Source organism: Monodelphis domestica, chromosome 1 (genome assembly GCF_027887165.1).
Source record: "Monodelphis domestica isolate mMonDom1 chromosome 1, mMonDom1.pri, whole genome shotgun sequence".
NCBI lineage: Eukaryota > Metazoa > Chordata > Mammalia > Didelphimorphia > Didelphidae > Monodelphis > Monodelphis domestica.
In genome coordinates, this window is record NC_077227.1 from 183,356,190 (window position 1) to 183,371,742 (window position 15,553).

The following is a 15,553-nucleotide window of genomic DNA, read 5'->3' on the forward strand; positions in this document are numbered from 1 at the left end:
AAGAAAACGACAACGGCGAAACATCCTTTCAAACCTTATGGGATGCAGCCAAGGCAGTACTTAGAGGAAAATTCATATCCCTGAGTGCATATATTAACAAATTAGGGAGGACAGAGACCAAGGAATTGGAAATGCAAATCAAAAAACTTGAGAATGAACAAATTAAAAACCCCCAGAAGAAAACCATACTAGAGATCCTAAAAATTAAGGGAGAAATTAATAAAATAGAAAGTGACAGAACTATTGAGCTAATAAACAAGACTAGAAGCTGGTACTTTGAAAAAACAGACAAAATAGACAAAGTACTGGTTAATTTAATTAAAAAAAGGAAAGAAGAAAGGCAAATTAATAGCATCAAGGATGAAAAGGGGGATCTCACCTCAAATGAAGAGGAAATTAAGGCAATCATTAAAAACTACTTTGCCCAACTATATGGCAATAAATTTACCAATCTAGGTGATATGGATGAATATTTACAAAAATATAAATTGCCTAGACTAACAGAAGAAGAAATAGTTTTCTTAAATAATCCCATATCAGAAATTGAAATCCATCAAGCCATCAAAGAACTGCCTAAGAAAAAATCCCCAGGGCCTGATGGATTCACCAGTGAATTCTATCAAACATTCAGAGAACAGTTAACCCCAATATTATACAAACTATTCGACATAATAAGCAAAGAGGGAGTCCTACCAAACTCCTTTTATGACACAAGCATGGTACTAATTCCAAAGCCAGGCAGGCCAAAAACAGAGAAAGAAAACTATAGGCCAATCTCCCTAATGAATATAGATGCAAAAATCTTAAATAGGATACTAGCAAAAAGACTCCAGCAAGTGATTAGAAGGGTCATCCACCATGATCAAGTAGGATTCATACCAGGGATGCAGGGCTGGTTCAACATTAGGAAAACTATCCACATAATTGACCACATCAACAAGCAAACCAACAAGAATCACATGATTATCTCAATAGATGCAGAAAAAGCCTTTGATAAAATACAACACCCATTCCTACTAAAAACACTAGAAAGCATAGGAATAGAAGGGTCATTCCTAAAAATAATAAACAGTATATATCTAAAACCATCAGCTAATATCATCTGCAATGGGGATAAACTAAATCCATTCCCATTAAGATCAGGAGTGAAACAAGGATGCCCATTATCACCTCTATTATTTGACATTGTATTAGAAACACTAGCAGTAGCAATTAGAGAAGAAAAAGAAATTGAAGGCATCAAAATAGGCAAGGAGGAGACCAAATTATCACTCTTTGCAGATGACATGATGGTCTACTTAAAGAATCCTAGAGATTCAACCAAAAAGCTAATTGAAATAATCAACAACTTTAGCAAAGTTGCAGGATACAAAATAAACCCACATAAGTCATCAGCATTTCTATATAATTCCAACACAGCTCAGCAGCAAGAACTAGAAAGAGAAATCCCATTCAAAATTACCCAAGACAAAATAAAATACTTAGGAATCTATCTCCCGAGACAAACACAGGATCTATATGAACACAACTACAAAACACTTTCCACACAACTAAAACTAGACTTGAACAATTGGAAAAACATTAAGTGCTCATGGGTAGGACGAGCCAATATAATAAAAATGACCATCCTACCCAAACTCATCTATCTATTTAGTGCCATACCCATGGAACTCCCAAAAATTTTTTTTACTGATTTAGAAAAAAACATAACAAAGTTCATTTGGAAAAACAAAAGATCAAGGATACCCAGGGAATTAATGAAAAAAAATACAAAGGAAGGGGGTCTTGCAGTCCCAGATCTCAGACTATATTATAAAGCAGCGGTCATCAAAACAATTTGGTACTGGCTAAGAGACAGAAAGGAGGATCAGTGGAATAGACTGGGGGCAAGCAACCTCAGCAAGACAGTATATGACAAACCCAAAGATCCCAGCTTTTGGGACAAAAATCCACTATTTCATAAAAACTGTTGGGAAAATTGGAGGACAGTGTGGGAAAGATTAGGCTTAGATCAACACCTCACACCCTACACCAAGATAAATTCAAAATGGATGAATGACTTGAACATAAAGAAGGAAACTATAAGAAAATTAGGCGAACACAGAATAGTATACATGTCAGACCTTTGGGAAGGGAAATACTTCAAAACCAAGCAAGAATTAGAAAGAATTACAAAATGCAAAATAAATAATCTGGATTACATCAAATTAAAAAGTTTTTGTACAAACAAAACCAATGTAACCAAAATTAGAAGGGTAGCAACAAATTGGGAAACAATCTTCATAAAAACCTCTGACAAGGGTTTAATTACTAAAATTTATAAAGAACTAAATCAATTGTACAAAAAATCAAGCCATTCTCCAATTGGCAAATGGGCAAGGGACATGAACAGGCAATTCTCAGCCAAAGAAATCAAAACTATTAATAAGCACATGAAAAAGTGCTCTACATCTCTTATAATCAGAGAGATGCAAATCAAAACAACTCTGAGGTATCACCTCACACCTAGCAGATTGGCTAACATGACAGCTATGCAAAGTAATGAATGCTGGAGGGGATGTGGCAAAGTGGGGACATTAATTCATTGCTGGTGGAGTTGTGAATTGATCCAACCATTCTGGAGGGCAATTTGGAACTATGCCCAAAGGGCGATAAAAGACTGTCTGCCCTTTGATCCAGCCATAGCACTGCTGGGCTTGTACCCCAAAGAGATAATGGACAAAAAGACTTGTACAAAAATATTCATAGCTGCGCTCTTTGTGGTGGCCAAAAATTGGAAAATGAGGGGATGCCCCTCAATTGGGGAATGGCTAAACAAATTATGGTATATGTTGGTGATGGAATATTATTGTGCTAAAAGGAATAATAAAGTGGAGGAATTCCATGTGAACTGGAACAACCTCCAGGAAGTGATGCAGAGCGAAAGGAGCAGAACCAGGAAAACATTATACACAGAGACTGATACATTGTGGTACAATCGAAGGTGATGGACTTCTCCATAAGTATCAATGCAATTTCCCTGAACAATCTGCAGGGATCTAAAAAAAAAAATACTACCCACAAGCAGAGGATAAACTGTGGGAGTAAAAACACCGCTGAAAAGCAACTGCTCGACCACAGGGTTGGAGGAGATAAGACTGAGGAGAGACTCTAAATGAACACTATAATGCAAACTCCAACAACAGGGAAATGGGTTCGAGTCAAGAACACATGTGATAACCAGTGGAATCATGCGTCGGCTATGGGAGAGGGAAAGGCGGGGGGGGGGGGGGGGGGAGGGAGGGGAGGAAAAGAAAACGATCTTTGTTTCCAGTGAATAATGTATGAAAACGACCAAATAAAATAATATTAAAATTAAAAAAAAAAAAAAGAATTAACCAAAAAGTAAAAACAAAAAAAGAAATGAAAAGGAAGAATACTTTAAGTAGGTTTTTATGGATTATTCTAGAAGAGCATGATCACAGGATTATAGTTTGAGAGATGGAAAGGATCTCTGAGATCATCTAGGCCAAGTCTCTCATTATATAGTTGAGTAAACTGAGAACTACAACATTTAAACAACTAGCTTAGGATCACACAAGTGGTAAAGGGTAAAACAGGTCCCTGTCTATATAGTTTCCATGTGAAAATGCATTCTTACCTACAAACAAGTGATTTCCAAGCAAATGTTAGGAATGCAACCTCTTTGAAAGTGGATGGCTACTTATATGCAAAAAATAAAATAAAATAGCACGGGCTCATCAGCCATTGTGGCAATGTAAATCTGTAATGCATATACATGGAGATTTTGAACTTTGACTTCATTCCCCAGAAGTCCTTAGTATTTCCCAGAATTCCCCATAATCTCTCCTGTAGCTCCACATTGGTGAGATCACGTTATTGGTATCTAAGTTGATGTATGCTCCTCCAATGTTCTCTTTTTGACCTGTGACCAGGCTGAATTCAGACAGTTCTTTTGCTTTAGTTATTAATAAAACTTTATAAAATATTATATTTAGTTATTGTATATTAATGTTAATCTTTACAAATGAAAAAAATTTTATCTCAGATTTACAACTAAATCTATGTGCATGCTTTATTTTCCATTTTCTCACCTGGTTTTCTTTTAAAACTAAACATATAAAGGACAAATTTCATGATAAACATTTTAGGAACTTGAATACCTGCTCCATTGGTCATGAATCCTCGGCCATGAGGGCAAAGTTTCTTAAAGGCGACAGTGCCCTGGAATGGGCAGATTTCACAGTGGGGGCCCCAGCCTCTCCCTCCATCGCAGCAACACTCAGACTTGGTGACTGGATTCCGGTTACTCGATCCAATCTGACACATGCTTTGTAGAACTTCAGTGAAGCAGTATCCTTCTCGGTTGTCTATAACATACATTATAGTTTGTGGGGGGGGGAGAGAAGGAGGGAAGGGTGGGATTGTTTTAGTGGTGGTGATCTCATGAGAGTCATAAGATATAAGGAATTGAGTCAGATATTTAAAAAAAAAGAAATGAAAAGGAAGCATACTTAACCCTGGGCCAGAAGAAATGAGAGTGAAAAGCTGGAAACAGCAGCAAGAGAGAAAAGATGACGTCTGAGGGAAAACAAATGAAACAAGAAATTCAGTAAGAAAGCAGGAAGGGGCAGATATCAGATTCAGCCTGGAAGGGATTATAGTTCTATTTGCACCTAAAAAAGAGGGAATATAACTATTGTATCAAGCTATAACAGAGAGATGCAGAGCAGCACAGAGAAGCTGATACTGATCATGGAAGGCTAGACAGGCAGCTAGGGAAGAAATTCCAATCAAATGATATAATGATACAATTAACAAAGGAAGAATTAAAGGAGAGTGGTGCTAAGCTCAGTGTACATTTACACGGTCCCTGAGTTATTCACAAAATACTAAACTTTTTAACCTTGGCTGTTAAGGGCAATTTAGCTGCAGTCCGCATTGGCCTAAGGAGCTCAGAACTCGTGCCTTATAGCTTAAAGGGAGAATTTCTTGAAAGCACTGCCCAGACAACTCACCAAGGCACTCATCCTGGGCAGGGCTGGCTGTGAAGCCATCATTGCACTCGCACGTGTAGCTTCCTCTGGTATTGAGGCACCGTCCATTTTCACAGATTCCTGGCTTAGTCTGACATTCATTCTCATCTATTTAATTAAATCAAAGGACCAAAAACAAAAGGAGGGAGTTTTGTTACTTTGTCAAAGGAAAACTTTAAGCAATGAAGCTAATAAGGAGTTGTAAAGATAAATGCTTTTCAAACAAAGATACTCATTACTAAGCTGCTAATATTTGAAACTAATTCAATACTCTGGATATAAGTTGTTCTACATGTTATTTTTATTGTAGAAATAATGATAGCTAATATTTATATAGTATTTACAATGTGCCAAGCACTAGGCTAAACATTTTACCATTATTTTATCAATCTTCACGGTAACCCTGGGAAATAGGTGCTGTTATTATCCCCATTTTACAAATGAGGAAACTGAGACTGACTTGTCACACAGTTAGGAAGTGTCTGAGGCTAGATGTGCACTCAGTTCTTTCTGACTCCAGGCCTGATGCTCTATCCACTGTGCCACCTACTGCTCTCAAACAATTAATCACACCTAATTTTGTCTCTAAGGATGCAAACTTAAAAATTACTGGAAATTGCTACTTAGCCTTAGACTATTCACTAATGAGTCAAAATAGTATGCTTATAAAGTATTCCTCTCTCCTGAGCCCAAGAGACACGAAAAAGGGTGAGAGAGGCAGGGAGTGTGGACACAGCCACCAAGAAGACTGAGGTAGTGGCAGTGACTCCAGACTATTCCGTCTGAAGGAGGGATTAATCAATGCTGGATGAATGAATGATGACTTTTTTAAAGTCATAATATTATATAATCAGGAAATACTGACATCTTTATGAAGGCAAAATTAAAGAAAAGTGATGTGAATGTCAGTCCAGGGAAAGGAAACTTGATAACAAAAAATTTGTTCTAGCAAATATTGTATAGTTCTGTAATTATATTGTTTTAACGTATATATGTATATAATTATCATATCACCAAACCCATCATATAGATTAGAAATCCCATTCTAATGTCATGCCACTGCCACATATGTCCTCTTCCCCTATCAAGAATACACATTTCTCAAAGGTAGATATTGCCCTGCTTTTTCTATTGTATCCCTAGTGCTTAGCACGGGACCTAACACACAGTAAGTGCTTACATAATACTTTTTCACTCATTCATCCATTCAGTTGGCCAATGGTTTGTTTATAACTTTGATCCTATGGAACTAACTTCTATCTGTTTACAGGTACACTTATAGAGTTTCAATGGACCTTGAAAGTCATCTAATCTAATTTCTTCATTTTATAAAGGAGGAAAAAAAAAACAGAAGCCTAAGGAGGTTAAGTGCCTTTCCCAAAGCCACATAGATAGTAATTAGTTAAGTCAGTATTTTGAATTCAAGTCCTCTGAATCCAAATTCAGAGCTATGCTGTGTCATTCAGCATTGTTGAATGGGATCGAGATAGGAATGGATTTCATCCCAAGCAATGTGGAAAAGTGTTCTCTCTACAGGATATGCAGCAGGTGATTACCAAGCGTTTTTTGGAAGACCTCCAATGAAGGGAACCAACTACCTCCTAATGTAGCCCCATTTTCCTTTCAGATAGCTCCAATTATTTGCAAATTTTTCCTTATATCAAGCCAAAAATTTGCCTCTTTGCAATTTCCTTCCATTGATCCTAGTTCTGCTTTCTGGGGCCAAAGAGAACAAAGTGAATCTCTCTTAGATATAAAAGCCATTCAAATCCTACATGGCTACCATCTACTGCCCCTCCCAACTACCCTGTTCCATGTCCTAAAGTTTTTTTCTTCTCCAAGCTAAACATTCCCAATTCTTTCAATCAATGTGCATGCATCTTGGACTCCAGACCATTCACCATAAGGAGACTGCTTTCATCTCTACTCTCTGTAGCTTATAATATTCTCCTCGGCTCCCAGAATTGAATACAATACTTTGAAACTGATCTGACCATGGAAGAATAGTTGGTTGGGAGGAAGGGGGATGATGGCCTGGATAGGGAAAGCCAGTCAAAAAGGGTTCTCAGTAGGAGAAAAACGCTTTGTCCAAAAAGTAGGTGTGCTTCCAAATTGAGATATGCTGTTATCTAGATATGCTGCTGTCTATGCTCAAAATGCTGAATCTGGTCTCTCTGACATTTGCCTGCTCATTTGAAGCACTTGTCTTTTCTCTTTCTGACTGATGGAGCTTTACTTACCAATGCAACCTTCTCCATCAGGTCTCCGTTGGTAGCCAGGGCCACAAATGCACATATATGTTCCAATTAGGTTCTTGCATTCCATTTGTTTTTCTGCACAGTCATGCTTTCCTTCTTCACACTCATTCTCATCTGCAACAGATTAGCAACTGTGAACTATCACCATAAATGCATCAATCACTTTGTTGTGTAAAGATGGTGTCACTTTTTTTCCTGTTACTTAGATGATATTTTCTTTTGACTTTAGTGATAAAACAGTAAGGAGCAGAGTTTTTCCTAAGCCATTTTACTTCTCAGTTACAAAACATTTAATTATAAGCTGCTTTGCATTATGCCTAGTATTTGTTAATATCGAGATGTCTATTAATATTTGTTGTTGTGAATATTTAGCAACATTAATAACCATTGAATGGACAAATTAACAAATGTTAGCAAAATATTTAGACTTTCAATTTGATTATAAGCTCCTTCAGATCAAGGCTCATGACTTCCACTGTCTAGATGTATCAGGCCAGTTTTAGACACTGAGTAAATGAGAAATATAGGTTTACTGAAATGAAGTGAAGCTTATTTTATTATACAACAAAAGCTTTCCTAAACTAGACATATGGCCAGAAATAGTCTTTCCCCCTTGCAATTCTAAATCCCCTCCTTCCTTTCTTTTTTCATTATCATCTTCCTCCTGAACTTTTCTCTCATTGGTTATATTTTTTCCTTTTTTTTTCTCCTCTAATTTCTTGATCTCCTAGTGCTCACTTACCCCTCCAGTCTAAAGTTATTCTACAGTGGAATAGGTTTGCTTACTTGAACAGGGAGAAAGCCTCTGGCTAAGGCAGGCAGGGAATGGAAAAGTGTGTAGCTTTGGACTTTCCTCTGCCTTGCTCAAGGAAAGCAGCAGTGACACTAGCTTTTGTTGTTGGCATTTCACCATGACAGAGGTTGGAGATCCCTGCCTCCATGGACTCTGTTCAGTCTCTCACCTTTGCACATTCTCCTGTCTTCTCTAAGAACATAACCGATGGGACATTTACATTCATATGATCCATAAGTATTTACACATCGGAAGGCACAGAGGAGAGGGTTCTGAGCACACTCATTTATATCTGTAGGGAGAAAAAGACAATATAATGAGACATAAAGATGAACAAAAAAATACTTTCTTCATAAATGAACAGATCCACTGAAATAAATTTTGACCAAGAAGCCTTTGAATTTCAGGGGGTCTACAAAAGACAAAGCTATATATTTTTAATCTGATATCCTTGTCATTAGCACGTCTGATGTATGTGTTGAACACAGCAGACAGCAAACCTTTCCACCTTCACTCTCTATTTTTTCCCCTTCCTTGTTACCTCTTCACTTGGCTGGGCATACCCAACCACTATCAGGTTCCAATAGTATTTAAGTTTCCTCTTCAGCATGAATACCCCCAAGCAGATAAATAATGCCACTAGGTAAGCAGACAGACTCAAGGTCTAGGAATGGGCAGAAAGACAAAGGAAAAGGAGGGAATGGAGGGAAAGGAATGAAGGAAAGAAGGGAAGGAGGGAATAAGAAAGGAAGAGAAGGAGGGATTAAGGAAGGAAGGAAAAGTTAGAGGAAGAAGGAGGAGAGAAAGAGGAGGAAGGGAGAAGAAAGGAAAGGAAAGAAGAGGGAGGAAAGAGGAAGGAAGGAAGAATGGGAGAGGGGAGGGAGGCAAAAAGGAAAAGAAAAGGAAGGGTAGAAGGAAGAAAGAAGAGGGAAGAGGAAGGGAAAGAGGACATAAGAAAGAAGGAGGAAGGAAGGAATGAAGGAAAAAGGACGGAAATACATAGTAGGAAAATCCAGAAATCACAAATGATTGTTTTATTTAGGTCACATGGTAGAACCAGTATCATTGCATCGCTGTTCTAGAAATATGATATGGACAGAGACTGGAGAGAAAATTAAGAGGCAAGACTGACATGGATGGCTATAGAAACACAAGAAAAATCATTTTATGCTTATGTGGATTATTTCATACAATGAATGACATTTTATATTAAGATGAGTGAATGAGGGAGAGACTTACCTTCACATGTCATCATTGGACCTGGCTCAAACCCTTCCTCACATGTACATTCAAAACCTCCAATAACATTCTTACATGTTCCATTTCCACAAGGATTACCCACCGAGCATTCATCAGTATCTGCAAGATATCAAGAACACATTCAAGAAATGATGAATCACAGTAACAGCAATTTGAATTTATGTTATCCATTTCATCTAAAGAATCTAGTGCTACTAGACTGTATTTCATTACTAAGAGCTACTACTTTGCTCTGACAGAAAATCAATAGTCACTGTATGTCTGATTTTGAAGAGATTCTCTAAATGTTGAGGGTCCTATGGTCCAAAGAGATGAAATGACGACCTGTGAGAGGCTACACAGAATTTGATTATAACAGATAAGAGATTAGAATTTGGTTCTCCTAACAACCAATCCAGTGAGTTCCTTTCCTACTTTAACATGTAGATGGACACTTCATACTTCCACAATTGTAATGGTGCATAATCTATCAATTTGGGATCCTGAAATAGATATGTTTGATTTAACATACCATCTCAAGCTGATTAGTTGAAAAAAACCATAGGCTTTTCATACAGGCATTCTTTGTTTTTGTGATTAGAGGGTTTAAAGGTAAGATTACATATATCTATGTATACACACATATATGGTATATAACTTATTTCTAAATATTTCTAAATGAACTGAATTCTGAGTTATATTTGAAATAATATGTATGCATGTATATCTATAAAAATGAAAATTTGAATATTAACAATACTTTGAATTTCACAATGTTTCAATAAAAGATCTTCCCCCCCTTACTACTGTAAAGCAAACTTCCTGATTTTGTACAAATAATAGCTAACATTTGTATAGTGCTTTATATTTGCCAGGTTCTCTAGCTACATTATCTAACTTGACCCTTGAAACAATCTTGTCAAGTAGGTTCTACTATTACTCCCATTTTATAAATAAGGAAAACAAGACAGACAGTGGTTAAGTAACTTGTACAGCTAGGAAGTGTCTCAAGCAGATTCTGAACCCAGGTGTCCTTATATATCTGCCCAAAACTCTATCTGTATTGGAGGTATAAAATTTAAAAGCCCAAAGTTCCCGAATGAGGCAGGAACCAGAAAAAAAATGTAATTGGAAAATATTTAACAAATATTTTTGTTAATTTGTTAATTAATTAACATTGTTAATTGTTAATTAATAAAAAATAGAATAATAATTTGTTTAAAAAAATAAGTAACAATACAACACAGATAATGTTAATTTATGATTTTCTATGTCAATATGCAACCAGCAAGGATCTGTTTCTATTACACTTTGACACCACTATTCTATACCAAGCTGCCCAAGCAGCTTGGTAACCTTGTTCAGGTGGCTCATGTCAATTCTGGCTATCTGATTTTAGTTTTATATTTAGAAAATTGCCACAGAAGGCAGTTTGTTACTCACCTACACACTCAACTCCATGTAGTATATACCCAAAAGGACACTCGCAGCGGTAGGAACCATCTGTGTTGATGCACTGGCCATATTTGCAGATATCAGGCTCTTTGCATTCATCCATATCTTTACCAAAGGAGAAAGAATATAAATAATAGGAATTTGGGGGGGGGGTAGAAGGGCGGATACATGTCACTGATTCCAGGCCATATCTTATGCTTTACATTTCCAGGCTTAATGGGAAAAGATACCCTTAATTGGCTACAATGAAAAGATAATAATTGCTCTAACTTGATATTAGGGAATCTAACTTCCCAAAATTAACACATGGGTGTATTGCAAGGAAACTCAAACAATTGCAAAAAGGGAATTGGAGTTATCAACTGGTGGATATTGTTTAAAAATCAATGTCAGTTCAAAAAAGAGACACTTACCAACACGAGTGTCATCAAGTCCAACAATGATCCCACTTCCATATGGACAGATTTGTCGAAATGCCTCTGTAAATGAAATAAAGAACTTGTTCATTTATGTGTCAGCCACAGTTAATAACTGAACTACTTGCATTTTTATAAATAGTATTTTTCTGATAGGACTGAAAGATTTAAGCTAGTTTTTCCAATCAAAACACTAGATGTTCGTTTACTATACTTAATCACTTTAGAGACATGGAATAGGTCTTATTAATCTTTGCATCTCTCAGAGGATCTATAAATAAATGTCTGTATAATGGAATACATGCCTTTTATTCCCAAGTGTGCTAACAAAAGATATACATGGATACATGAAGAGTCTGCCATGCAGATCCTATTCATTCTATGACAGTAGAGAAATATAGAGTTGTCTAAGGCATAAAGAAGTTAAATGATCTGCCCAAGGTAACACAGCTATATGTCAATACATTTGAACCCATTTCTTCCAGAAACCAGATTCAGCTCTTATGTTCTATGCCATGTCTCTTGATTCTAATGAAATATGTGTGTATGTATAAATCAAACTAAATAAGTTCATTTTCCCTAGGGTAAAACATTTTTATTATGGCTATCTAGCCTATTTTTATGGCCAATTAATATTCTTTACTACACAAAGAATTAAACAGATAAGAGGATATACCATCTGGTTCAGTAGGACACAGCTCACATGGGTCCCCCCAACCTTCTCCCTTTAAGGCACAGCAGCATTCTTGTTTGGAATGATTTCTGGATTTAGGTGATGAACATTTGCCCCCTTCAAACTTCGCGTAGCAATAGCTCATTCTCAAGTCTGCAACAGAAAGTCAAGAGTGTGTCAGCATAACTTAAAAATAAAGCCAGCAGGAATTTGCTTGACAAATCAGTAATGATATTACTTACTTTACTTTACTATAATAATGCTCCTAAAGTAGTTAGCTGACCCTGTTAACATTAAGGTTAAGTACCAAAAGATGGAAACAGAGAGAGAATGGTACCATGATTACCCTGGTATATGGACTCCTAAAGGATTATAACTCAGTAGTCTCAGAGAGTTACTCAGAGCACTGACAGGGTCACACAGTTAGTTACTGTCACAGGCAGATCTTGAACCCAACTCTTGCTGATTCTGAAAATGGCACTCTATCCTCTACACCATGTTGCATCTTATTATGTGAGGGAAGACACCATTAAAAATAGCAAAAGTAATGTCTGTTCCTAAAGGATATAGCAAAGAAATCTTTGAAGCTTAATTTTATTTCTCCTTTGGATCAATTTTCAGTATTAGTCTGATATGAAGATAAAATCTAGCAAGTCAGTTTTCAAAAGTGACATCCTTCAATGGCTCTAATATGAATTTATCATGTAAAGAGAGCCATTTGGGAGACTGGGCAGCTGACAATTCAGGCTATACTCAGTCTGGATAACATTTAGGAAGACACATTGAGTAAAGACAGTAGATCTGTAATACCATATTCCGTTGAGATCCAAATTAAGATCCCAGCCCATCTGTATCCAACAAGTAAAGAATGGCATGTATATAGTACGAGTCAGCTATAGAAGCAATCACTCATACAATTTCCTGAGTACAAAATGCATGCTGGGTACAATAGAGAATTTCAAAAAGCCTTAGGTAATTTGAAATTCTAAATAGAAACTGGTTTGGCTCAAATGACCAGAAAACAAACAAACAAACAAAATAACCTTTTCTTTTGAAAGAACAAATTACTTTAATTTAACCATTATTTCTTAGTGAGTAACAAACATGAAATACTGGATCAAATTCACAAAAAATGTGGTGATATTTGCTGACATCATTTTGAGCTTTGATTTTTCCCTTTCCTAGAGGGTGAGTCAGTGACTTGATAAAGTGAAGTCACACCAGGGTTAAAGTTATGTTTTCTTTCAAACTTGACCTCCACAGCCCTAAAGAAATTTCACCATTCTCGTAAGTTCTTAAATTAAACTCAGGTTAGAGGGTAGTTGTAGAATTAGAAGGAAATATCTGTACTGCTCATTTTCTCATCTATTTTCCTAGTCCTATGTACTTTGCAAACCTTCAAGCATTATATAAATGTCAGTTATTATTACATACAAGCCATCTATTACACACTGTAAACTTCTACTTAGACAGCTTCATTTGATTTTGTTCCTAACACTATTATGAAAAAGTAGATATTCTATTTACATGTGAGGATCTTAAAGTCTAGTAGTTAACTGGCTTGCCAAAGTGTCTACTTGTAAAAGAATCAAGAGCTAATAATAATAGTAACTAACACTTTTTTATGATACCAGTAACAATAATAAGTGTCATTTGAAAAAAAATTTAAAGTAGTAACTGACATTTAAGATTTGCTAAGTGCTGTAGGCACATAACTCTCATTTGAATCTTTTAACTCTATGAAGTGACTACCACAGGTATCATTAGTCCCATTTCATATAGAAAGTAATTTAGTTTCAAAGAAATTAAGTAGCTTGCTCAAGGTCATGTCAATAGGAATAAGTGTTAGAGGCAGCTTTTGAATATAGATCGCTGTTGTCATTAAATCCAGTGTTCTTTACACAATATCACACTGCCTCTTCGTGGCTAAAGGCACAAATCTCCAATTCCTAGAGCCATTCTTGACTTACGGGACTTGGCTGGATGAAGTAGATAATATCTCAATCTTTGGTTGGCTTTCTGAATGATTCATTTCGCCATTTCTGACTTTTATCTCCTCCAGAACAATAATCTCCCAAATTTCTATCTTACTCCATCTCTACTGTGATAAGGAAAATCTAGGCAATACTCATGAAAAACTACAAGATTTTACTTTTCAAAAGGCTGATTGAAGGTCTGGGATAACAGTATTAACTATCTCTCTACCAGACCAAGCACTTAATAATAAATATCTGATGACTTATTCGTGTACAGCTTTTCATTTTGATCTGCATTCACAACTTGGTCAATAGATACTTTCAATAAATCTGTTAAATGTCTTTAATCTTACTTTTCATTTATTTTAGTTTCTAAATATAAAGACATACACAAAGATTTCTGTGTTTTATAGTTTAGTTTAAATTGTATATACCCATACATGGTGGTGAAACTCATAGGAACCGAAATGTATCAACTAATGGAAGAAAAATAATATTACCTTTAGAGTAGAACCTAGTCAAAAAAGCAACTCACTCTTTTGGCTTCTAGATGTTAATGCTTTCTTTTAAAAATCTCTTTGTTTTTCCTCCACTTCTTTATTTGACACTCTCCTCTCACTTTCCACATCCCATCCCAGCACTGAACAGCTTTTCCACAATTTCAGGTTTCTAATAACTTGAGGTCTCAACACAACCTCTTCACTGCTGGGGAAGGACACATCTTAAAATAAATTTCTGGGCTTTGGAAACTATCGGTTCCCATGGATTTTTTTCATAATCAGAAATATGAGCCTGGCTTTGTTCCTTCTTGGTTTATGTTCTTGCAGTGTCATGTCCACACTACATGGGGGGCACAGATCACTTCATACATCATTTTGACTATGGTTCTGTTCTTGCTCTGGGTGAGTTTCATATGTTGCCTTGTGGTATTCGTCCAACTAAACTGGTTCATTAATCAAAGGTGACTTTTAGTTGAGAAAAAGAGTTTTGCTCCTCTACTCAGTTAAACTATCTATGCAGGTCTCACCAAGCTCTGAAATTTTATCAGAACCAAAAGAAATCATTTTCCTTCCTTCTGGCTCTGTCATCTGTGGCTAAACCCATGGAAAGACTACTCACAGCTGGGTTTATTGTTTTTTGTTTTTTTTCCAGAGTTCACTTGCTCTGTGACAGTCCAGCGCAAATTGAATTAATGGCTTAAAAGTTTCCCTTGGCCTGCCACATTGGCTAATTCACACCCGGTCTCTCATTGTTCCCTTTTCCAATATTGGTCTTGTGGCTGGCGGAGTGCGAAGTGAAGGGGACAAGTTGGCATTTATCTGGTGTATTTTAGATTATGCAGACCAAAAAAAAAAAAGATTCAAATGACAAGCCAAAAACATTTAGTTAGTGATGGTGGTATGAATTAAGAGTACCTGCTGTTATTTTGTTTCTTTACTCTTAGGTTGACAACATAATGCCAGCATCACTGGTTGAAGAGTGAACATTCGATCAGATTGGTAATTTGACAACATACAGGCAAAAATCAAATATGGTTGCTTCACGGCATTATTATTTTTTTTAATCCTTACCTTCCATCTTAGAATCAATACTGTGTATTGGTTCTAAGGCAGAGGAGTGGTAAGGGCTAGGCAATGGGAGTTAATCGACTTGCCCAGGATCACACAACTGGGAAGAGTCTGAGGTCATATTTGAACCCAGGACCTC

The 15,553-nt window shown here is 36.5% G+C and overlaps 1 protein-coding gene across 4 annotated transcripts in view; it reads right to left on the bottom strand.

The window, feature by feature from the left end:
* Positions 1-15,553, bottom strand: part of FBN1 (fibrillin 1) — a 319,830-nt gene that overhangs the window by 27,481 nt on the left and 276,796 nt on the right. For 3 of the 4 annotated variants that reach the window (XM_056810161.1, XM_056810160.1, XM_056810162.1), the window contains exons 51-58: positions 11,874-12,023; positions 11,195-11,260; positions 10,770-10,886; positions 9,327-9,446; positions 8,257-8,379; positions 7,277-7,408; positions 5,019-5,144; positions 4,164-4,370 (exon numbers count right to left, since the gene is read on the bottom strand). In XM_056810161.1, coding sequence (XP_056666139.1) covers positions 4,164-4,370; positions 5,019-5,144; positions 7,277-7,408; positions 8,257-8,379; positions 9,327-9,446; positions 10,770-10,886; positions 11,195-11,260; positions 11,874-12,023 — 1,041 coding nt within the window. Of the gene's footprint in view, positions 1-4,163; positions 4,371-4,440; positions 4,582-5,018; positions 5,145-7,276; positions 7,409-8,256; positions 8,380-9,326; positions 9,447-10,769; positions 10,887-11,194; positions 11,261-11,873; positions 12,024-15,553 lie in introns of those variants that run through there. The other variant, XM_056810163.1, reaches the window with a different exon arrangement.